General features: G+C 42.3%; 1 protein-coding gene across 1 annotated transcript in view; it reads right to left on the bottom strand.

Annotated features, from left to right (window-relative positions):
• Positions 1-322: 322 nt before the first annotated feature.
• The window catches only part of nrbp2b (nuclear receptor binding protein 2b), a 46,505-nt gene continuing 21,956 nt past the window's right edge, over positions 323-24,871 (bottom strand). The window contains exons 2-18 of the mRNA XM_034108581.2: positions 9,484-9,606; positions 8,840-8,941; positions 8,649-8,738; positions 8,283-8,323; positions 8,094-8,188; positions 7,945-7,968; positions 7,765-7,851; positions 5,594-5,649; positions 5,124-5,219; positions 4,755-4,887; positions 4,145-4,247; positions 3,993-4,043; positions 3,770-3,905; positions 3,602-3,655; positions 3,348-3,411; positions 2,748-2,803; positions 323-2,632 (exon numbers count right to left, since the gene is read on the bottom strand). Of these exons, the coding sequence (XP_033964472.1) occupies positions 2,546-2,632; positions 2,748-2,803; positions 3,348-3,411; positions 3,602-3,655; positions 3,770-3,905; positions 3,993-4,043; positions 4,145-4,247; positions 4,755-4,887; positions 5,124-5,219; positions 5,594-5,649; positions 7,765-7,851; positions 7,945-7,968; positions 8,094-8,188; positions 8,283-8,323; positions 8,649-8,738; positions 8,840-8,941; positions 9,484-9,606 (1,398 nt within the window). The 3' untranslated portion in view covers positions 323-2,545. The remainder of the gene's footprint in view (positions 2,633-2,747; positions 2,804-3,347; positions 3,412-3,601; positions 3,656-3,769; positions 3,906-3,992; positions 4,044-4,144; positions 4,248-4,754; positions 4,888-5,123; positions 5,220-5,593; positions 5,650-7,764; positions 7,852-7,944; positions 7,969-8,093; positions 8,189-8,282; positions 8,324-8,648; positions 8,739-8,839; positions 8,942-9,483; positions 9,607-24,871) is intronic.

A 24,871-nucleotide genomic window follows, 5' to 3' on the forward strand; every position in this document is an offset into this window, starting at 1 on the left:
TTCGTAAACTTAACCATGTTCTAGCCTGAGAAAGGCTAAACCATATCAAAGAATACATGTATTAACTACATTATCTCATTTAGCTGTAGGTTTTATAAACAACAAAAAATACGTATTGACGAGTCGTTGAACCAGGAACCCTGCGGTCGTGAGTCAACTGATGCACAGAAGTATGCAAATGCCTACTAAATAGAAATCCATTACTTTCGTGAATTCAATTATCTTTTCATAACATGTGTTCATGTGAACGCAAAATATACTCAATTCATAAAAGTATACATTTGTAGTATAGCAAAAAATAAGTTCAGACATACCCAACATGTCACTGTCACATATTGTTTATTGTAATTAATTGCAGTACCTACAATATTTAACAAAGGTTTAAGTAGAACACATCCAAAAGCAAGTTTCATTCAACAGATTCACAGGGGGAAAAAACATTAAATAAGACTGATATGGATGTTTTCAGTCTTAACATTCATTTTCTTGGTCAGGTCCCCTCTGGAACTAAACTGTGACTGACAAAGGCAAAATGCAAAGTTTTGAATTGTTGCAGGCTATTAAGACATGCAGCTTACTAGATAAAATGAAAGCAACGGTGGCACTGCTTTGCAGTGACATTTTGTCTAAAAGTAAACCCCTTCAATAGCCACAAACAAATATGTACACCACAGCCTGTAGTTATTGAATATCTTGGAGAATGTAGGCCTTCTGTCTTCAGAGACACGCTGATAAGAAGGCTTGAGTAAGTAAGTACTGTAAGCAATGACTGTACAGCTCTAACTGTTGTGAAACCAAGAACTAACAGACACGGGAAAGAAATGGAGCAGAGCCAAATTAGGCTGACATACAAGAGTACATTGCTGAAAAGGATCAGACCATTCACTATGGGGTTTTTTTTGCTGTCAGATTTTTGCCAAGATCTGGCAGAGTTGAAGGAGTGTATTCTATTTTTGTGTGGGCAGCAGTGCAATCAGTCCTAAAGTTCACACTGTCTGAAATAAACCTACAGTAGATCTGGTACTGGGAGATTAACATTTTCTGAGCAGAGTGCCACTATTTTATCAGAGATTGGGTTTTATAACCTGCGGCACATGGAATCTTTCAGAGTTTAGCTCTTAAGTTGATTACATTAGCAACAAAAATCTAAAACCACATAATCTTAATGACTTTGATTAATTGATTGATTAAAAGTATTTTATACAAATGTCAAAAATCAGAGAGGATAAAACACAATCAATTCCAAAGGCTTATTTCCATTATTTGGGTAGGTGTTTCATTGTTAGACAATATACTCAGATAATTTGAGAAATATTGCAAAAATAAGTACATTTATTAAAAGTACGCAATTTTTTATTAACATATCTATAAATCACATTACTATCACCCTTTCTACCATTCATATAGGACTATGATTTTGTTTCACAAGCTTCCTCTGATGTATTCCAATTTTTGTACATTACTGCAGCTCTTTCCAAAGTAATATTGACCTGATCCATATGTCCAATATACAAAGGCTGCAGCTTCTAATGGAGCTGCCAATACAAGTTCATCTTCACATTCACATAGGCTGACTATATAGACTCATGATAAGAGACGGGAACTAGTACAAATCAATTAGTCTGGTTTTAAAACTTAGTCAGCCTGAATTAGTTAAATTCCAAATTGCTATGTTGTGTACCAATGACGTTTCATTAGGACATTTTGTCCAAAGTACATTGCCATATCAGGCACTTTGCAAGTCTTTGGCTTTCAGAACACTTTCATAGGGAAAACCCCTTAAGAGCACAACAGGCTGAAAGAGAGGCATCATTTCATTGCTCGTCATAACATGTAGGCATGGTGTGTTTAGCTCAGAGTGCCATGAGGTTTGTTAACGCTGCATGTCAAAAAAAGTTTAGGAAAACAAAAGAAAAAAATAGGTTTGTGCAAAGCTTCTATTGTTCACAGTTAAGCAGAAATAAATAAGTCAACTGAATGATTATTAATAGTGCATGCTGGACGGAATATTACATTCCTAAAACTGAAATAAACCGACGGTTCTGGTTTGCATGGGAGAGGCTTTAGTAAAATTATCTTTTTTACAATTCAACGTAAATATTCACTAATCAATGAGGACATTGGAGTGCAAACGAAGCAATAAAACATCCGTCTGAAAACATATCTGTTGTATTTGCAAGTGAAACATATCCATTCTGAATAGTGGCATCATGGAAAAGTTGTCAAGATATCTTAAGGCATGATAGCCCTTTTATGCAGGGAGTTTGTCAATCTTCCACTGCTTTGTGGGATTGCTGAACACAGTCATGATGCCTCCGGCCCTCCTATCAGAGGGGCCTTTGGTTCCTTTCTCAGCGCTGGCGTTCCCTCGTTCTCTCTGGGATGGTTAACTGACTGTCAAAGCCCGGCATCCTTTAGTATTTGTCCCCTTCATGTGCCCAGCTGGGTCAGCCCCCTCCGTTCCCGGCTGTGTGATCCCTTTCTTGATCCGTATGGTCAACGCCGGGCCCCTATGTCTGGGGCCAGCCGCCGTTGTGACCCAACCTCACTGTGTGGTCCCAGAGGTGAGTCCTCGGACCCGGTGTCGACTAATGGCGTCCTCCAGGAACACTGCCACCTTCTCACTGTCCTCCTACGGAGCACACGGGACATAATGGGACGTCAAGTTTTGCTTAAAGAAATCTAAACCACAGCAATGACATTTATGGCTGTTAATCAAGAACAAACAAAGATGTTTTTATATGTACCTCAGTTATGAAGGCGTAGTGAACAAGCTCACTGGCAAGGTCTCTGGAGGTATCAGCTAAAATGGTCATATTAAATATTTCAGTTATACAAATCTGTGACAAAATGAACCTTAAGAGCTTGGTGTTTATTAGGGATAAGTATGGTAATTCATATAAATGTTTTAATTGTCAACCAATCCCAAGAAAAGAACAGTGATAAAAATACAATCACAAGTATTGTATGTGTATCCAAAGCCTGAGAAGCTGGGTGGCTTGTTTCTTAAGCATACATTTCTAATTACCATTAACATGGGCACAACTGTTTAAGCTTTGGTCAATACAACACTGAAAATAGTGCCTTAACAAATGCACTTTTTACAATGTTTCCCAGAAAATGCCCAACTATTTTATGAAAATGTCAAGTGTATTTTGTGACCTGGGCTTGGGTCTGAATGCACTAAAGGCCTGGGATGTCGGAAAGTGATAAAACACTTATTCACGCTTTTGTGGTTTTGTTCTTTTCATGGTATTTGTAGACAGCAAGAAAAATATAGAGTCACACTGCTGAAGTACTAATATTAAATATATTCTTCTTAAAAGGTAAAGTGGTGGCCAATTTACTTGGAAGGATGTCACAGCTGAGCTGCCTATGAAGTTTGTCATCCATCTTCAGAAACAAAGATAGCTGAGGAGAGATCAAAAAGTGTAAATCAATTTACTACTATAATTGACGTTGCTTGTAAAATAAATGTTGTAACAGTAGTGCTAGTAGAATGTTACTGGCAAAATACTCCAAAAGGCTTACATTTAAAAGAGCCTTATAAAATAGTTTACACTAAAATAGAAAAAAGTACCTGTAATACAATGTGACTCACATGAGTTTTGGTCCCTTCTTCATTTGACTCCAAGTTACAGTGAATCTGAACAACCTACAACACAGACAGACAAAGAGGATCAGTGAGTAATGAACCTGAGACATGTTATCTCTGTATGTAGCCAGATTGTGTAGCTTAACATTTTTGGGTGACGTCTTAAAGTCTTACCTTCCTTGTCTCGGTCTCCTGGGGTTCAGGAGTCGGCGTCTTGACCGTCTCGACCTGCTCCTGAGACAAGGAGAGGGCACGGGGGACGGGGTGAGGTCGAGATGATGCAAAGTTCATCAATGGGTAGATCCCATTTCTGGAAAGGAGACAGGAAGTCATGTTGAAATTCAAGCTACAGTAACAGTAATAAACGGTATGATAGAGTACGAATAGTTCCTCTTACTTGACATCCTCCAGAAACTTGTCAAGCTCCAAAGGAGACACATGGGAATATCTATAGGAGATAACACAGTGAAATGAGTGTTAGGCTTTGCATGTCATGTCAGGATATTCAAGACAAGTAGCCAAAGATAAGAGGTGCTTGTGTTCATTTACTTGAGCTGAACTCCCTGTCTGTCATCATGCTTAATCTCCGCCATGACAGCGTTGGGGTCGAAGGACTTGGTTTTCTCCTCCACACAGTTTTCGGGGAGCAAGTCTGTAGAGGCAAAACAAGTGTTGATTATTTATTAAACACATTTGACAAATCTGTTTTTGTGCGATAAAAGGTTTCTTATTATTTTAGGTACATTTTCTGAATGTGATTGTGGTTATATGACTGAAACTGTTGTTATAACTAGGACAAAAATACATCAATAATTTCCCTACTCGTGAATGTCCAAAGCTTCTATGTGTTATAAAAACAGTGATTTCTAACAAGTGAGGAATTTATCCTGCTGAACAAAACGTGTTTTGCCACAGAGTTTATTTAATATTAGCTATATTCCAAAATCCAATAGAACAATCCCATTTATTTTTGTCAAGGGAGCCGTTTCAATGCTAACTTCCTAGTCGGCCTACACAAATACGTCATTCCTGCAGCACTCAAACATTTAAAAGTGATTCAATTGATCTTCTCCATGTAGAAACAAATACATGTTGTGATGTGCATTGAAAAAATAGACGTTAGTGATGTAAGCCCAGTGTGCGGAGGTGAGAAACTCACACTGGTTGTTGATGAGGCAGTGGGCGGCGAGCAGTTTGAGGGAGTGGACTTCAAACAAGACTCGGTGGAACAGAAGGTCGTGAGCCGTAGGACGGAGCTTGGCTTCATGGCGTAAACAGGACTGGGTGAACTCCTGCAGAAAGCAACCACACATTGAGTCCAACACATCACTTTCATATTGAACAGTATGACCCAGTTGAGCAACATCTGTTCTGGATTTCCTGGGATGTTTCACTGCCACATTCACTTAAAACTGTACAAAGTCTCTACATGTGATAACAAATACATGTAGAAGCAGGGTGGGTGAACAGTTTATCTTTATCTCCATGTTTGCTGTGTAATAAGGACAGTTTGTATGACAAGACTCACTTTCATAAGAGGGTCTTCTAGGGATTGACCTGCATTGATGATGGCCTCCTTTGAAACAGCAGTATCTCCATTGGCCTGGATTTCCAATACTGCCATCTAATGGTGCGAATAATATGTTAAACAATCACATCACACACACACACACACACACACACACACACACACACACACACACACACACACACACACACACACACACACACACACACACACACACACACACACACACACACACACACACACACACACACACACACACACACACACACACACACACACACACACACACACACACACACACACACACACACACACACACACACACACACACACACACACACACACACACACACACACACACACACACACACACACACACACACACACACACACACACACACACACACACACACACACACACACACACACACACACACACACACACAAATCTGTAAGACCTGTTCTCTCACCTCTAGAGCACAGATGCCGAATGAGAAAATGTCTATGGCATAATCATCTTCACTGGCTAGAAGCAGAAATGGAGAAACAAAGATGAACACATCAATAACCTTTAGGAAAAGCTTACCCTAAAATTTAAATGCAGTCAGATTGAGGCTTGTCGCAAACTAATAATTAACGAGTCTATGTTTTTTGCAGCTTTAGAAGAGGCACACAACATCAAATTAAATGTCTGAGCAGAACAATATAGTATTTTTGCGGTTTTCAGTGTGCCTCATATTATCATGACAGTCATTATCTCTCCATCCCCTACAATTACAGTCATTAATGTAGCACACTGTCCCACACTTCACTGGTGGGAGAATCTACACTGTCAATAAAACATTTGGATTTGACTGAAAACGGAGAGTAATATCCTATCACAGTAGCTACTTTCCACTCTGCTTGGCAATTTTACAATTGTTGAAAGAGACGTTAGGGCAGGCCTATTCAAATGGCGGCCCGCGGGCCAGATGCGGCCCAGAACCAACTCCCGAGTGGCCCAGCCTCCCGTGGCCAAATTCCTACACAAGTACATACCATGAACGCAACACTCCGCATTGCATAGAAACCACCAAACCACAATGCAGCAAATTTTTTGAAAGTGCATCTCGTGGTGCTAGTAATGGTGGTCCTATGATAGCAACTCTAAAACATGTCTCTCTCAACTCTGAAGCGTAAACAAAGACAAAACGGTCATTGATCTTGTAGAGCAGATGCGCGAGTCATTGCCCAAGTCAAGCTGGACCTTTTCGCGACCGACTTGAGTACGGGTCGGATGCTGCATTTTCCGACGCTCCGCAAACACATCACATCCCCAGCACAAATCACGGATGTGATGGCAGATTTCATTGCGAGGTTGAAAGAGAATTTTGCCGGTCGATTGGATGGACTTGCTCTGCCCACAGAGGTGATGGGCTTTGCCAGAGACCCCTTCACTGTTGCAATAGAGGGGGACGTATCAACCAGAGCAAAGGAAGTGGTCCCTTGCATCGACGAGGGGAAATTTATACTGGAACTTATTGACATGCATTCATCCGTAACCATGGCACAAGAGCAGCGCACTAACGGGCCAGCGAAGTTTTGGAGTAATGTCAAAAAACAGCAGTTCCCTTCATTCAGAAAATAGCGATCTGTGTGCTCGGTATGTTTGGATCAACATACAAATGGGAATCAAGCTTTTCACACATGAACTCAATAAAATGTAGCACGCCACTCGCTGCTCCCTGACTGACAGCACCCTTCACCAATGTCTTAGGATTGCATTGACATCCTATGAGCCAAAAATCACTGCTCTTGTTCAAAACAAAAAATGTCACTTCTCCCATTCAGAAAGTCAGCGATGACAAATCACAAATGAGGTGATAGTAAGCACCTAGTTTACTATAGTAGACGTGTAGTGTAGTATTCATTCATATGTTAGTTACCCTTATCCCTTGTTATGGGTTTGTGCACTGAAGGGTTTGACAGTTCTTTTTGTATTGAAATGCACTTTGTAATGTGTCTGGGTCAAATGTGACCAAAACGTATGATTTTTTTGTTATTACTTGAAAAGTGAAAAAATAGTATTGCTATAGTACTACCTCTTTTTGTTACATTGGAGCTCTTTAACAGTTTGTTAAAGCACTTTTTTTTTATGTGCATGTGTCATATGTAGCTATCCAATTTTAATTTTGTATGTGAGGACATTTATTAAGACTGCTATTATTGTATTCAGTTAAATGCACTTCGTGATGTGCCTGGTAAAAAAAAAATAACCTGAATATTTGACTTCTAAAGCAAACAAATGTAATGCTACAACTGTGCACTTTTTTTATGCACTTTGAGATGCCTCAGATTCTGTTAAATGAATGCTAATTTGTTCTCCCTTTTATGCACTTTTTGACGTACCTTTGTTAGATGAACAATTAATACAAATGGCATGTTTTCATCACAGTAATATGTGTTGGTTTAAAATGTGTCCGCTTTTTACAGCCCAGCTGAATGTTGTAGTTATCAAATCTGGCCCAACTAAATGTGTAATTGAATAGCCCTGTGTTAGGCTATCAAGGTATTACAGTATTTAGTAAGATGAATATTATAAACAAATTATGAGACTTTAAAATAAATCATAATCAGACAAACTCTGCTCCATCCCACTTACATCCATATTCTGGAGCAAAAAAATGAAGATTCCTCTGCTCATCTCGATGTTGCCTTGCTTTACCGTGGACGCTGGCATCTGGAAACACTGGTTTGAGATAACACAAAAAGTATATAAACATAACATGGCATAAATTGACGTAAGTGACACGTACCCACTACAAAATGAACTTTATCTTACCATTGACAAATAGCCGATGCCACACTGTGAAAAAAAGAAGCATTATTCAGATTTTTTTCTTCTGAATTCATTAAATGCAGATTTAAAGGATATATCATGGGTGAGATATGCTGGATGCAGTAACATAAAAAGCCCTGAGGGGAGCAGACCTGAGCCGATCTTGATGAGGCCGTTATGCTGAATGAAGATGGTGTCGCACACCAGGTTGCCATGGATTATTGGTGGTTCACAAGAGTGCAGGTAACTGCCGAGTAAACAATAAAGCGACTGGTTAATGCGATGGCTGTGATATTAGAAATCTCTCATTTTAAAAGCCTGGGGAAGAAATGAGTCAGTACCTGAGGGCAGAGAGAATCTGGGTGCACCATCTCTTCCAGGCCTAAAATGTAGCGTAACAAAGCAACATGAGTCATCTAAAGACACAATAATACAAATCCAAAATTCTCAGAACCAAATAGAGCAATGTTACTACATTTATTTTGCAATTTATTATTATATTATAGACAGAAAAGAGCAGACAGAGAAGAAAGAAGAGAGAAAAAAGAGATGATAAGATGTTTAAACAGATTTAGCCACTAGGGTGTTCTGTTACATCATCTCTAATCCTGCAGGAAATATGGATTTTAACAGGGATTTGTCTGCAGTACTCAGAGCCACCACCAGGGGACAGGCAGAGCCATAGACTGTATACACAGCACACTAACCTTCACATTCATAGTCTTGTGGTTCTTCTTAGTTTTCTTCAGAAACTGTTTGAGGCTGCCCGACGACATGTATTCTGTGATGAATATAACCTGTGGGCCATTATGGAGTTGTGTTAATGAACCAGTGTGTGTGGAAATTAATAGCACTGGGGGTGGGGGGGAAGACTATAGGAGTTTAAAACATATTGTACCCGCGCCTGGCTCTCCTTCATGTCCAGCCAGTACTTGTGGAACTTGACAATGTTGGGGTGTTCGACCTGCATCAGGTTCTCAAACATCTCCTTGATCTTCTCCTAAAGAAAAATAATCAGCGTTGATTCACATCTTTACATTACATCATCGTCCAAGAAACATACTTAAATCTAAAACTATAAGTTGATTACATGATTAGTAAATTAAGTAATTTCTAAAGCAAATGAACCAAAAAGAAATCAATATATATTTTTGTTCATAATTTGGGTAGTTTGCTTGGTCTTTTAGGTGAATTCACCTTGGGTCTTGGACTCTTATTTGAACTAAATCATTACATTATTGTTTCAACTTGGATACAGAGAATTTGTAATGGGCATTTATTTAACAATTTTTCACTAATAATAATCTGAAAATACAGTACATCGATAATGAAATTAATCATTAAAGACCTCCAACTTCCCCTTTTAGGGGTTCTTTTGGAGACATTTTATCACTCTAAAACATAAATGTGTCCAAATGGGGAAGTGTAGTATATCAGATTTAGTTTCAAGACTTGTTATTTTACCTGGGTTAAATCCCAAATTTAAATATAACAACGTTGTATAGTGCATGTCTTGTCTGTAGGGAATAAGAGCCACCATACCTCCTGTGCTTTGAAGACCTTCTTGTCGGAGAAGAGCACCTCGTTCCACACCACCTCCACCCCCTCCTCTGTGTCCATGGCCAGGGAGGCACTCTCCACACCGGGGACATTACCTTGGCTTACCTGCAGGGGGCAGACATAACAAAAAAAGTAGGAGTTAGCATTATGCTAATGCTGTCACAAGCTGCGAACAAAAATATTGTTTAAAGTTGTTATGGTTTTACACACCCTGATACCAAGCACAGTTGTGTTTGTGTTCATTGGACAAAGTCTAATATCTGGCTCTTCAGATGCTAAATGTTAGCCAACTTGACACTTACTGCGTCTGACTGCTGTTTGGTACGACTTTATGAGAGCGGTGAGGATGAACAAAAACAGTAAACATTTGAAAACAAAGCAGCAAAGCATTAAAAAGCTCTTGCTTAACTTCTCAACAGAAAAAGCATGTCTGAAATGATTAGAAGTCACCTGTGCTGTGGTTAAGATATCTTCTAAAAGCTCCATATAATCTACTCAGAGAATCATTGTGGCGTCATTTTTATTTAAACACCATCCAACTCAATTTTTCATTCATTAATAAACAAGGAGGGGTCAGTGTAAAGATACATGAGTTTATGCTAAATGTTGCCAGCCAGCTAACGGGATGAGATGGATTATCAGGAGTAATACAAAAAAATCTATAAAATCCTATAGAATCTTGTAGAAATCTATAGCATGTTATAGAACATAGTCGTATTTGTAAACCATGCTAAAGAATTCTATAGAAATCATCTAGATACATTTGTACTTTTCTATACACTTCTATAATTAAAACTATAACAATCTAAGGAATTCTATAGGACAGAACCGACTCATGACATATCTGTAGAAATCTATAGAAATCTATAGCATTCAAAGAAAACATGCATGAAATGTTCTCTCTGGTGCAACCTATACTAAATTCTATAGAATGATATAAAACTCGTCTTTAAATTGGAATAGAGAAAATCATAGTAATCTACATCATTTTGTGGAACTGAGCTGCTTTGCAAAAGCTGTACGGGTAGATCCCTTTGAAATCTTTACAACTGTATACTGGATTATGTGCCCAATTAAATGATGTAACCTATACATAACCATATACAACCATACAACATATTGGAATGGAACTCTAAACTGAATGAATGTCACTGTCCTTGTATTCTGATGTAAATGCTCCAGAATTTCTGTGACTGCATCTGTATGTATACGTTGATCACTTTTGTTATGTAACTAATTATCTGTTACAACTGGAGATCAAAGCTAAGTGACATATAACAATATATATTGTTAGTGTGAGTCTGTTACAAACAACTCATTGGAGTCTGCAGTACTCTACTCTGTTTTGCAGTCTATTACACTGTAAAAAAAGATCGTAATTTTACAGGAAATAACTGTAAATGTTTATAGTAATTATCATGTTTTTTTAAATAACTTGCAAAATCCTGTAAAATGACAAATATTAACTATAAATTAACAACCCAAAACATTATTTTAAGTATTTTGACAACAACAAATAACGTTACAGTAAATGTACTATATAATATTTACAGTATTTTTCCACTTTCAGAAAATACATGCAGATGTACGTAAAATAAAAAGTATTATCTGTAATTAAATATGTAACTCGTAATATAAAAGTGTATTACTATTATAAGACTTTAAGATATTTCTTTGTAATTTTAAGGTAAACATAAAACTGTCAAAAAAAGCGTCAAATAAAAAAACGTAAAATGTAAGTAAAACATTTTTACATAAACCATTTTCTCAGTATTCGATTGAATCCAGCAGAAACACAAAATATCCAATGTTGAAACAAAAGTAAATAAATATGTTCTCATTAAATTCCTAACTTACTATATTGTAAACATCTACAGTTGACAATATCATTAAAAAAAAAAATCATAGAAAGTGGAGAAATCTCTGCAGGGAGGACCCAGGTTTAAAACACACACTGTTATTTACTCAACAATAAGTCACAGTTATCCTTGTTTTATTTATGTGTTCTGTTGCTGTGTTTTTTTCTTCAATTGGTCAATATACAGTAATAAGCCTTAGTCTTACAGTATAATGTATGGTTTTCGGATTCTGGCCGGCAGCCAGAGCTACGGCACTTGAAATAGAATTCAGCCAAAACACGGCAGACAAGTCAGGCATGTTTGGAATGAGTCCACAACACTCCTGATTGGTTAATATAAACGTAATCGAAGAAACCTGCCAATGAGAACTGTCCGCGCCTGTCGTTCACATTTGAAACATCCACGTCAGTTTGAGCGGGTCTCCTCCTGCGAGCTATACAGCTGTATGTGTGTCTGCTGCAGGAGTTTATGGATTAATATCGGGATCGTTTTACATCTACACGTTAAATATGAGCATCGGACTAGTGATGGCGAGATGAAGCCTTATGAAGCTTTGAAGCTTTCCAGCCAATTGGTTCGCAAAAGGGTTCATCTCATGAGGCTTCATCATGGGCTTCATTTGAACACAAACCCCCCTGTTGGTCAAAGTGTGTAAAACAGGCAGATTGGACATCTCAACAGTGTGCTCTATCTCATACCAAGTTCCCAATGAGTAAAGCCTTAGAATAACTCTAAACAACGAACATAAAATCATATTTTCATGTTAACAATATTGTTTTTATTCCAGTTGAATGATTGTGATTGAAAAGCCTAAGGAGGCTGCTAAACATTGCAAAGAGGGATTTGTATTCCTTAATAATATTCATAAACTTAACCATGTTGTAGCCTGAGAAAGGCTAAACCATATCAAAGAATACATTTATTAACTACATTATCTCATTTAGCTGTAGCTTTTATAAACAACAACAAATACGTATTGACCAGTCGTTGAACCAGAGACCCTGCGTTCGTGAGTCAACTGCTTTCCAGCTGAGCCGCAGCACACACACGAATCTCACTGAAAACACTGCAGCATATTTATTCATTTATTTATTCATGTTTTTATTCCTACATTTATGTATGCTTGTATCTATTTATACTTATGACATGTTCCGATCTCTATATAAGTGAGGGTCTGAGCTCTCTTGATTCCATCGTGTCACCGGGCCCGGGTACAGGAGGGGTAATATGGTTCTTATTATACATCCAGGTATTATGAGCATTGTGGTTCAACGGTTCAACCGATCTGAATCGCTTCCTGAAGCAGTCACGTGGTATCGACAGGCAGCGAGGCTTCGTTTGTCATCGATGACGTCACTGGCCCAAAACGACACAAGCCTCGATACATGCTTCATAAAAAGCTTCGGGGATTACTCGACACACGCTCCGAAGCCTCGGCGCAATACGTAACATCACTACATCGGACGTCAACAAAGAACAGAGGACTTGAGATATGGTGAGTCCTGCAACTGTAATGGAGTTAAATATGTATTTCGATAATCATTAGTTTGTGAATGTTTTATTTTTTATTTAAGGTTACGTTTCTTCTTCTAGTTAGCTGAGTTTCTTCCCGTTAAGTTGGTATGCATCATTAATAGGTTGTTAAATGTTAAGAAGCCCTGAGATGCTGTTTCTTGCAAGATGTTGCACCCGGGAAACCTGGCATCACAGGTGGCTGCTAACGTTAGTTTACAGCTTATTGCAGTGCTGCCCCCACCCTCTCGTCTCCAACACGGGAGAATTACACATAAACATGCAGCGGGGTGTCACAGTGTTGTCGCCAAGTTTAATGTAAAGTTTCACAGCTTTCTTACAGCGAAATCTAGTTGGTTAATGTTCAGTAGCCAACAGCTAGCATAGCATAAACAGCTAACCGCTAATGTTCGGCTAACTTGCTAGTTAGCTCTGCTCTATATATTACAAGCTAACATGACTAACTAATGTCACACTGTGTGAACCAAAATACTTTTTGTATTACTACATCATACATGCTTGGTCCAAATCACTGCTAAAATTAATTATTTTTGAAAATGTATAGTAAAGAAACACTCAGCCATGCATGAAATAACATAGCAAAAGAATACGGGTAATGTTTGACCCATGTTGTGCCTTAGAAGTGTAGTGATACAAACATGATTTTTATATTTATATACTTTCGGCATATACCACAGAGGCCGCTACTCTGTGGTAGCTGTGGCAAGTCCTTCCGGCATATGCCACAGATGCCACAACTTGCCGAGGCATCTGCCGCTGCTCAACAGGAGTTGCCACAAGATGCCAGAGTAAGAGAAGGTTTACTGTAGCTGCCACTCGCCTTCCGTGGCAAATGCAGCTATTTAAACCCGTATTTATCGTGTAAAATGTCGCTGTTTAGGCATGACTTTATCGAACTGATCTGTACACAGGACTGATGTGCGATCTCTATTTTTCAAAAAGATTATACATTATCATTTCTATTCAATTTTACTTGGAGCATGGTTTGCTAAAATAAACAAACGTGCTATATTTATGATGAAATATTGGCGAGTGAGGGTTGCAACGCCCTTGGCAATTGTCGCTTCTTGAGGGGAGTTTCCACTGCTTGCTACGATAAACCAGGTGTATGACTAGTAAAGACAAATAATTAACAAATAAATATCTGTATTGACACAGCAACATGTACACTGGTGTTATTAGACTTGGCTACAGACTTAGGGCAGCTGTAACTGATTGCAGTTGCCACTGCTAGTGAGATGCTAAGGTTTACTTTATAAATTAGGCAAAGGACTTATATTTGCCCCATGCCTTCAGCAGCAGCAGGCCATTCACTTTGATTTGATCCAGTTATGAAATGTCATCATTTAGACAATAAAGAAATGCTACATAAACGTTATCTTGCACGTTTTATCGAACCATCTCCGTTTCTAACTTTCAATATATTTAAAAAGAGATCTCTCTCTCATCTGCGTGCGGGGGCGGGGCCTCACAGACATGCTGCTGCGCTGTGCACACAGTTAATGAATAATGAATAATGAATATTAGGATACATTTTGTGAGGAAACTTTTCCACCAATAATTCCAATAAGTATTCCAAAATGTATTCATTTCAGGTTTACGAAAGTAACTGTATTCGGATTAGTTGTTTATCAAATGTAACGCGAGCTGAATACAGTTAGGCTTGGTTTTTGTATTCTGATTACGTAACGCCGTTACATGTATTCAGTTACAACCCAACCCTGTGTACAGATCATCAGTCCTGTGTACAGATCAGTTCGATAAAGTCATGCCGAAACAGCGACATTTTACACGATAAATACAGGTTTAAATAGCTGCATTTGCCACGGAAGGCGAGTGGCAGCTACCGTAAACGTTCTCTTACTCTGGCATCTTGTGGCAACTCCCGTTGAGCAGCGGCAGATGCCTCGGCAAGTTGTGGCATCTGCGGCATATGCCGGAAGTACTTGCCACAGCTACCACAGAGTAGCGGCCTCTGTGGCATATGCCGGAAGGACTTGCCACAGCTACCACAGAGTAGCGGCCTCTGTGGCATATGCCGGAAGGACTTGCCACTGCCTGCAGATGCCACAAAATGAGCCAGGCCCTACTGCAATTGTTTTGTCTTTGAGGTACAGCCGCAGCAGAGAGTCTGAGTTTGAAGAAAACACTAACATTTTATTTAGTGTTGTTTAATCAATCAATATTTACTGGTCTTGAATTTCCTCACTGGATTACAAAATGCTCGAATCTTATTGTACAGGGACATTATGCAGATTCAATCACCTGAAGATGAAAATATAGATTCATCGATATGTACCATTTTAAGGAAATAGACTGTTAGTGGTATTGACCGAAGCTCCGCAGCTGTAGCTAGGCGCTGCTAATGAAAACTCAAGTGCTCAATTTGTTGGTTTTTCTTTTTTATTAAGAATTGACCAAGCATATCTTCTTCTTCGAAATCCCAGTTGTACTTCGCTAACACGCAGTGCCTGGGAGGGTGCGTTTGATTGTTCCCACCCTTACCTCACTTATGGACTAGGTCATGTTAGACAAGCAATCCAGTGGTTAGTTTTAGGGTAACCTCCATTGTTTTATTTTTTATTTATTCACTTTAAGAGAAAGGGATTTCAGAAACAAGTCTCACAAGTTTGGCTCGAGGTAAAATTAACAAAAGCTAACTGTTGTTAGACTATGTTCCCCCCTTCTAAACTTATGAAATAATCAATGCCCTTGGGATGCTCTCAATAACGTGTGTGTGTGTGCTTCAAAGGTCCATCATACAAGATTTAGGGGATCTATTGGCAGCTGCTGATAATAACATCCATCATTATGGTTTACTAATAGTTATCACTTCACTTCCTCCTCCAGCACCTGGACACAGCAGGAACCTACGCCAGGATCCTGTTTGTGGACTTCAGCTCTGCCTTCAACACAATCCATCAGGACCAGAACCTGTCTCCGTCTGGACCAAAACCTCTCTCCATCAGGACCAAAACCTCTCTCCATCAGGACCAGAACCTCTCTCCATCAGGACCAAAACCTCTCTCCATCAGGACCAAAACCTCTCTCCATCAGGACCAGAACCTCTTTCCATCAGGACCAGAACCTCTCTCCATCAGGACCAAAACCTCTCTCCATCAGGACCAGAACCTCTCTCCATCAGGACCAAAACCTCTCCCCATCAGGACCAAAACCTCTCCATCAGGACCAAAACCTCTTTTCATCAGGACCAGAACCTCTCTCCATCAGGACCAGAACCTCTCTCCATCAGGACCAGAACCTCTCGCCACCTCAACAAGGCCCGCCCCCCCACTGACACTTTACCTCAGCCACAACGCAGACTCTGCATGGAGATCACAGGATGGTAAATAATGCAATGTTTAAATAGTACTTACTGCACATATTTTATATTCTATAATTTATTGCATTCTATTTCTTAATAAAGTTCGCTATCTGTGTACTTTTTTAAATGTTGTATTTGTATGTACGACACCTCATACGTGTGAACCTACCTGGCAATAAACCCGTTTCTAATTCTGATCTTTTTGTCCTCTAGGTTGCACTGCCACGTCTACAGTAGCGCAGAATGGACAGAGGAAACATGATTGGGCCTCAAGTTTTTTGCAGCCAATATACATTCTCCTACAACTTGGGATAGGAGGGTGAGTGAACAAGTTATCCATTGGTTGGAATTTACCATTGTTAGACGTTAGGGCTGTGCATCTTCACTGGTCTCACGATTCGATTACGATTATCCTGTCAACGATTCGATGTCCCGATGCATCACGATTCATACCAATGCGTTGCATCCTCGATTTTCTATGCACATGGCTTATTTTTTGTCAATGCATACATGCAGTAAATACATATGAACTCTCTTTTTATTATTTAGAAAGTGCTTCAGAAATCAATAACATAAATGTCTTGACATTAATTTATAAACCAAAATAAATGAATTGTATAGGTCTAGCCTCCCTATATCTGTGTGTGAAGTTGTTCCATCCTCAAAAACAAAAAAAATAATGCTTCTGCAGTCTAGCTGCAGCTTCTAGCAACGGTCTTCTGTTAAAAAAAGGACACTGAATGTGGCATCACACACAGGACTTGAGTCTGAACACAGCAGACAACAGGAGTATTTACAACGGCATATAACAACTAAAATAGTGCACACTTACATTCTCTGTCTTACTGTTGCATAAGTCCCATGGATGTATGAGATTAAGTTAGCTTCATTATATCTCAGTGATTAAGTGAATAATAAAGTTTCCATCGGGTCACTATCAGCCTGTCACTCATTATTTTCAGGGAGGGGGCGGGGCTTGGAGGAACGGAGAGGAGACGGTGATCGCGGAAGCTTTTTCCTCCTGCCTTCACAAACGTTACACACGTATATATCGTCTGAAAATTGCTAGAGGACATTCATACTCTGCAATCCAAGACTTAATTAAATCCACCAAAAGCCTGACATGATTGTAACGCAATTCTTTTTTTAAAACATAAATCCCTGTGTTTCTGAGCCGCAGCGACACGGAGTGATTCAGAGCGGGTCCTTCTGCTGTTGGTTCTGGACTGGTGTTCTTGTGTTGGTGCGCAGACTGCTCCGTGTTTGGTGTTGCTGTGCTGCTGTCACGTCTGTTCCCTGATCTCTGCGTCACAGACCGATTTCATATTAAAGTGACAGAAAAAAAAACGTTATAGTAAAGCCGCGGCCGGAAAATCAGGAAGCAACGTTACTACGCTATAATCGATTATCTTCCGTCACTGCATCGATACCGAATCGTCCACGTCGGCATCGCATCGTAGAAAGGATTATTTTCAACACCCCTATTAGACGTACTAAATCCTGCACACTGCTCCTTCAAATTGACAATGTCAATGACAATATGTCGCCATTTTGTAATATCTGTTATTTTCAGTTGAGAATGTTTCAAAGTAATCTTAAAAAATTCAACTTACTTTTTGTTTCTACTGTTTATAAGTATGATGTTTAAATATGAAATGCTGTATTCATTAGTTGTACTATAATTCTACAAATATAGTAATTGTTTCCTACAGAACATTTTGTGATGTCATTTTGTTGAACCTGTTTGATTGGAAAATGTTAGAAATGTCATAGTCTGCTCCATCATTCACCAGTAGTTTTCCATTCACCTGTCTCACCTGTTTTCCACACCCACTCGTTAACTCACTCTCTTTCTCTTCTGCACCCATTAGCTTCTGCCAGTATTTAAACCTGCACCTTACACACACTCTTTGCCAGATTGTACTTTGCCTCATGCTTGTCTCTCCCGCGTTCAAAACTAGATTGCCTACCCGGTTCCGACCCTGCCTGTCCCCGACCTGCCTGCTCTGCCTGTTTCCTGATCCTGCCTGTCCCTCGACTATCCTGCCTGGCCTGTTATCCGACCCTGCCTGTATCCACGCTGACCGCCTCGCTTACTCCCTGACCCTCTGCCTGTCCCTGACTCACCTTCTGCCCGCTGTCCTCCGGTGCGTTATACTGCCCGGTTGGTATTCCTCCGATCCAGTGGAATCTCCAATAAAGTATATTACCAATTCTCCTTGGTTTCTCGAGTGCTGCATTTGGGTTCTCCTTAAGATTGTGACAGAACAATCTGGCCAGAACATGGACCCAGCGCACTCCTCTTCACCAAGAGACCGTTTCGAGAGAGTTGAGGACGCTCTCCAGAGGCAGGAAGCCTCGATAGCCATCCTGGCCACCGAGGCTCATCATGCTACATCTTCCCAGGACCAGACGCTAACCTATTTAGCTGCGCAGCTACAGCAGCTAACGGCTATGGTGCAGCAGCTAGTGGCAGGAGTGGCCACTCCAGCGCCTCTTCCTATGCCGTCGACACCCGCTTCTGCATCACCTCTGATGGGATTTACCCCGGAGCCTCGGGTGGGAACTCCGGAGCGCTACGCCGGGGAACCGGAGGGCTGCAGCCCGTTTCTTACGAACTGTTCTATCCTGTTTGCACTGCAGCCACACACTTTCGCTTCTGAAGCTGCGCGTGTGGCGTTCACGGTCAATCATTTGACTGGGAAAGCCCGGCTGTGGGGCACAGCGGAATGGGAGCAACAAACACCCGCCTGCTCTTCGTACCCCGCTTTTTCTGCGGAGCTGCGCAAGGTGTTTGGACCCGTGTCTGTGGGTCCAGACACTGCAGGAGGACTATTGAACCTGAGCCAGGGTAATGGATCTATAGTGGATTATGCCATTGAGTTTCGCACCCGGAGCCGCCTCAGCAACTGGAATTCTGCAGCCCAGTGTGACGCCTATCTGCGTGGGTTGGCGGATTACATTAAAGACGAGCTGGTGTCGTTTGATCTGCCCAATTCACTGGATGGGTTGATTGAACTGACTTCCCGCATGGATCGGCGCATCCAGACACGGAGACGGGAGCGACGATCGGCGGAAGTTCAACATGCCTGGGCGCCCCGACGTCCGAGTTTGGCTGCGACTCTTCACCTCACTCCAGAGCCGCAAACAGGGGGGGGGGTGAGCCCATGCAAGTGGGTCGCACCAACCTCACTTTGGAGGAACGTGAGCATCGCAGACGTCGTAACCTGTGTCTCTACTGCGGCCGGGCCGGCCATTTTGTTTCTCACTGCCCGGTAAAAGGCAATGCTCAGCAGTAATGGGGAACATACTGGTGAGCCAAACCACTGGATTTGTTCCCACTCAGAGACCATTGAGCCACGCCAGGTTGCTATTACCGGATAGCTCTCAGGCTCTTGCAGTTTTTATTGACACTGGTTCGGACGCGAGTATTATGGATGAAGAGCTTATGCTGCAGTTGGGAATAGACCGGGTTCCCTTATCTCGCCCAGTTCCAGCCAACGCCTTAGACGGTCACCTGCTGTGGACAGTGACTCATCAGACTGTACCCGTTCACATGCTCCTGTCTGGGAACCATCACGAGACTATTCAGTTTCATGTTCTCCGGTCTCCACATATCCCGCTTATCCTGGGTTACCCATGGCTCCGCCGCCACAACCCTAACATTGACTGGGAGACGGGAGCCATTTTGGGATGGAGCCCCTCTTGTCATCAGATCTGTCTGAAACAGGCTGCCGCGCCTCAACGCTCGGGGAACCCCAGCCAAGTTCTGGATGTTACATGAGTTCCACCGGAATATCTGGACTTCAAGGAAGTATTCAGCAAGTCGAGAGCTACTTCCCTACCACCACACCGGCCCTACGACTGTGCCATCGACCTGCATCCTGGCACCAGCCCTCCCAGGGGTCGATTGTACTCCCTGTCTGCTCCGGAAAGAGTTTCCATGGAGACTTATATCAATGACGCTCTGGCGGCTGGGATTATTCGCCCGTCCTCATCACCTGCTGGCGCAGGGTTCTTCTTTGTAGAGAAGAAAGACAAGACCCTAAGGCCCTGTATCGACTTTCGGGGTCTTAATGACATTACGATCAAGAATCGATACCCACTGCCTCTTATCTCTTCTGCATTTGAGTTGTTGCAGGGAGCAACCATATTCACTAAGCTGGACTTGCGTAACGCGTACCACTTGGTACGTATTCGCGAGGGGGATGAGTGGAAGACAGCCTTCAACACCACCTCGGGGCACTACGAGTACCTAGTCATGCCTTTTGGGCTTACCAACGCCCCTGCAGTATTCCAGGCGTTGGTAAATGACGTGCTCCGAGACATGTTGGACCGACACGTGTTTGTTTACTTGGATGACATCCTGATCGTTTCCAAGAAGCTGAAAGAACACGTGCACCACGTCCAGGCGGTTCTCAGGAGATTGCTCGAGAACTCGCTATTTGTCAAAACGGAGAAGTGCGAGTTTCACACATCCTCCGTCTCTTTTCTGGGATACATCGTGGGACAAGGGAGCATCGAGATTGATCCTTCCAAGGTTGATGCAGTCACTTCCTGGCCGGTTCCAGATTCCCGGAAGCGGCTACAACAGTTCCTCGGGTTCGCCAACTTCTACCGGAGGTTCATTCGTGGATACAGTACCTTGGCCGCTCCTCTCACAGCCCTGACCTCCTCTAAGGTTATGTTCCAGTGGTCCTCCTCGGCTGAGGAGGCATTCCAGAACCTTAAGGCCAGGTTCACCTCCGCCCCCATCCTCCGAGTACCCGATCCTGTAAGACAGTTTGTTTTGGAGGTGGATGCTTCTGATATGGGGGTGGGAGCCATCCTGTCTCAGCGAGCAATGGACAGCCAAAAACTCCATCCCTGTGCTTTCTTTTCAAAGCGTTTGACTCCAGCGGAAAGAAATTATGATGTGGGAAACCGGGAGCTGCTAGCAGTGAAGTTGGCTCTGGAGGAGTGGCGTCACTGGCTCGAGGGGACCAGTCAACCTTTCCTGGTGTGGACCGACCACAAGAATTTGGAGTACATCCGGTCGGCCCGCAGACTGAATTCCCGACAGGCTAGATGGGCCCTTTTCTTCACTCGGTTCAATTTCTCCCTCTCCTACCGCCCTGGTTCTCGGAACATTAAGGCTGACGCTCTTTCTCGTCAGTTTGGAGAGGGAGGTAACATTCCCAGGGGCTTGGACACCATCCTTCCGACTTCTCAGCTCGTCGCCGCCCTCATCTGGGAGGTGGAGGAGAGGGTCAAGGCCGCCCAGCAGGACCAGCCGGGACCCAGTGCCTGTCCTCCGAACCGCCTGTTCGTTCTGCAGACGTTGAGGTCTGATGTTCTCCAGTTGGCTCATAACTCCAGACTCACCTGCCATCCTGGGATCCAACGCACATGGGAGGTAGTCCAGCAAAAGTTCTGGTGGGCAACACTTAAGGAGGACACCAGGGAATTTGTTAAGGCCTGCCCCGTTTGCAATCAGAACAAGTCTTCTCACCAAGCTCCTGCTGGTCTCCTACGACCTCTGCCTATCCCTCATCGCCCCTGGTCTCACATTTCTCTGGACTTTGTTACTGGTCTGCCACCGTCCAACAGACACACTGCCATCTTGACGGTGGTAGACCGATTCAGTAAGATGGCTCATTTTGTGCCGATACCCAAGCTCCCCTCAGCTAAAGAGACGGCGGGGCTGGTCCTGCTCCATGTGTTCCGGCTCCATGGGCTGCCTACTGATGTGGTTTCCGATCGTGGTCCTCAATTTACCTCGGTGTTCTGGAGGGAATTCTGCACGCTCCTTGGGGCCACGGTCAATCTGTCATCCGGTTTCCATCCGCAATCCAACGGTCAGACAGAAAGAAAGAACCAGGAGATGGAGACGACCTTACGCTGTATAGTCTCCAAGAACCCAGCGGCCTGGGCTAAACAGCTGCTCTGGGTCGAGTACGCCCACAACACTCTGGTCAGTTCGGCCACCAAGCTGTCCCCATTTCAGTGTGCTTACGGGCTTCAACCCCCTCTGTTTCCGGCCCTGGAGAGGGAGGTTACCTGTCCGTCCGTCCAGGCTTTCATCCGTCGTTGTCGAGGGACCTGGAATCAAGCCCGGAGAACTCTCGTCTGTTCGGCCAACCGGTACGCCTCCTCTGCCAACCGCCGACGTTCCGAAGCACCTGTCTACCAGGTGGGCCAAAAGGTATGGCTTTCCTCCCGGGATATTCCTTTATGGGTGGATTCGAAGAAACTTGCACCTACATTCATTGGACCTTTTGAGATTGTCAGGATAATCAATCCTGCAGCAGTAAGGCTAAGACTGCCTCGGACTCTGCGGATCCATCCCACCTTCCACGTTTCAGGATCAAACCTGTCCGAGAGAGTGCCTTGGTTCCTGCGATCCCTCCCCCACCACCCCCCCGGAGGATTGACGGCGGGCCTACGTACACTCTCCGACGACTTCTTCGTTCCCGTCGCAGAGGAAGAGGAGTCCAGTACCTGGTGGACTGGAAGGGTTACGGCCCTGAGGAGAGGTCTTGGGTTCCAGCTCGTCATGTGTTGGACCCCCGGCTCATCAGGGAGTTCCATCGGCGTAATCCCGAGCAACCATCTAAGACCGTCACGTCGATGGGCAGAGACACAGGGAGAGTCTCTCCTCTTACCGTCAGCTCTTCAGAGGAGGACAGCGAGGGGCAGGCTTCTGATGAGGATGCAGATTCCCACAAGGGGCAGGAGAGGGAGGCCGAAAGAACTTTTTCAGATGAGTATTAATCCCACCCTCATCTGTAGATTAGCATTTAGGGACGTCAGGAGCCGTCCATTAAGGGGGGGGTTCTGTCATAGTCTGCTCCATTATTCACCAGTAGTTTTCCATTCACCTGTCTCACCTGTTTTCCACACCCACTCGTTAACTCACTCTCTTTCTCTTCTGCACCCATTAGCTTCTGCCAGTATTTAAACCCGCACCTTACACACACTCTTTGCCAGATTGTACTTTGCCTCATGCTTGTCTCTCCCGCGTTCAAAACTAGATTGCCTACCCGGTTCCGACCCTGCCTGTCCCCGACCTGCCTGCTCTGCCTGTTTCCTGATCCTGCCTGTCCCTCGACTATCCTGTCTGGCCTGTTATCCGACCCTGCCTGTATCCACGCTGACTGCCTCGCTTACTCCCTGACCCTCTGCCTGTCCCTGACTCACCTTCTGCCCGCTGTCCTCCGGTGCGTTATACGAGGTTGGTATTCCTCCGATCCAGTAGAATCTCCAATAAAGTATATTACCAATTCTCCTTGGTTTCTCGAGTGCTGCATTTGGGTTCTCCTTAAGATTGTGACAAGAAAGCTGTAAAATAACAGTATTCTCCCTGTAGAACTTTATGTTCTGTATTTATTTTAGTGTTTGACCATACAAATCTAATAAAAAAAAATGTAAAAAAAACTGTTTTTCTCATCAGAACTTTATTTAAGGTATTTTAATGTAACATTTTAAGACAATGGATTTTGAAAAGAGAGGAAAATTTCCTCTAAAATCTTTAAGGACAATTTCTGTATACTAATTGCTTTTGCACTTTATTTCAGTTAAAGTATTTTTACTTTCATTTTATGGTTTTTGTTTGGCAGCCGCTGCTTGCCAGTCATTTGACCGTTTTTTTACGGGTTTTTTGCACGTAGAAGTTTTAGTGCTGTACTTTTATTAAAGGTTATTGACTGTAAAAAGAGCAGATAAATCTGTAAAATTACAGTGTTTTCCTGTAAAATATTTAAGGACAATTCCCGTAAATTAATGTTATAAGTTCTGCAGAACAATTTTATAGAAAACAATAGCAATTTTCTATAGGATTCTATAAATTATTTGGTGGAATCTATAGTAAAATTCATAGGTGAATTCTATAGAATATTTGCCACTATCTTGCAGTATATTCTACAGAATCTATAGTAAAATCCATAGGTAAATTCTATAGAATATCTGCAAACATTCTATAGAAGTTCTATAGAAATGTCCACAGATTCTATAGAATATAGGTCACAAATTCTATAGTATTCTACAGAATGGTATTCTACTGAACAGTTCTATAGAAAGCATCCATGGGGTTTTCTATAGGATTCTATAGATTATTTTCTACAAAAAAACCATCGACACAGTATATATTTTCTATAGTACTATAGTATTCTATAGATTATTTCCCAGAATCTATAGTAAAACACGTAGGCAATTTCTATAGTATATCCGCAAAAATCCTGTAGTATTCTACGGAAAATGTCTATAGAATTCGTCCATAGATGTTTCTATAGTATTCTATAGATTTTTTTGCTAAGGGCAGATAGGGAGAAGTGAGGGGATTGTCCACGAGGGATTTACAGAAATGAAGCATGGGCCACATGATGAATGATGTGTTACTGGAGATGGGAATAAAGAGGAAGCAGAGTGGAGTGGAGTCAAGAGGCAGCGGCTAGGTCTATAATCTGGCAGACGCAGACAGCCCGGGGGCTCCATGAGTGTTTATGCAACAGCGACCAATAGCCTAAAGACTGCTTATCCCAGGATATCGCTGCCTCAGCACAGACCTGATGTAACCCTTATGCAGCAAAAACGTGTGGTGCAGTGGAGTTTCAAACACCTCATTCAGGATCTGCACTAGGATTTAAAGGTTAAGCTATGACTGTTATTTGACCTT

The sequence above is a fragment of the Pseudochaenichthys georgianus genome, chromosome 20 (assembly GCF_902827115.2).
Source record: "Pseudochaenichthys georgianus chromosome 20, fPseGeo1.2, whole genome shotgun sequence".
NCBI classification, from domain to species: Eukaryota; Metazoa; Chordata; class Actinopteri; order Perciformes; family Channichthyidae; genus Pseudochaenichthys; species Pseudochaenichthys georgianus.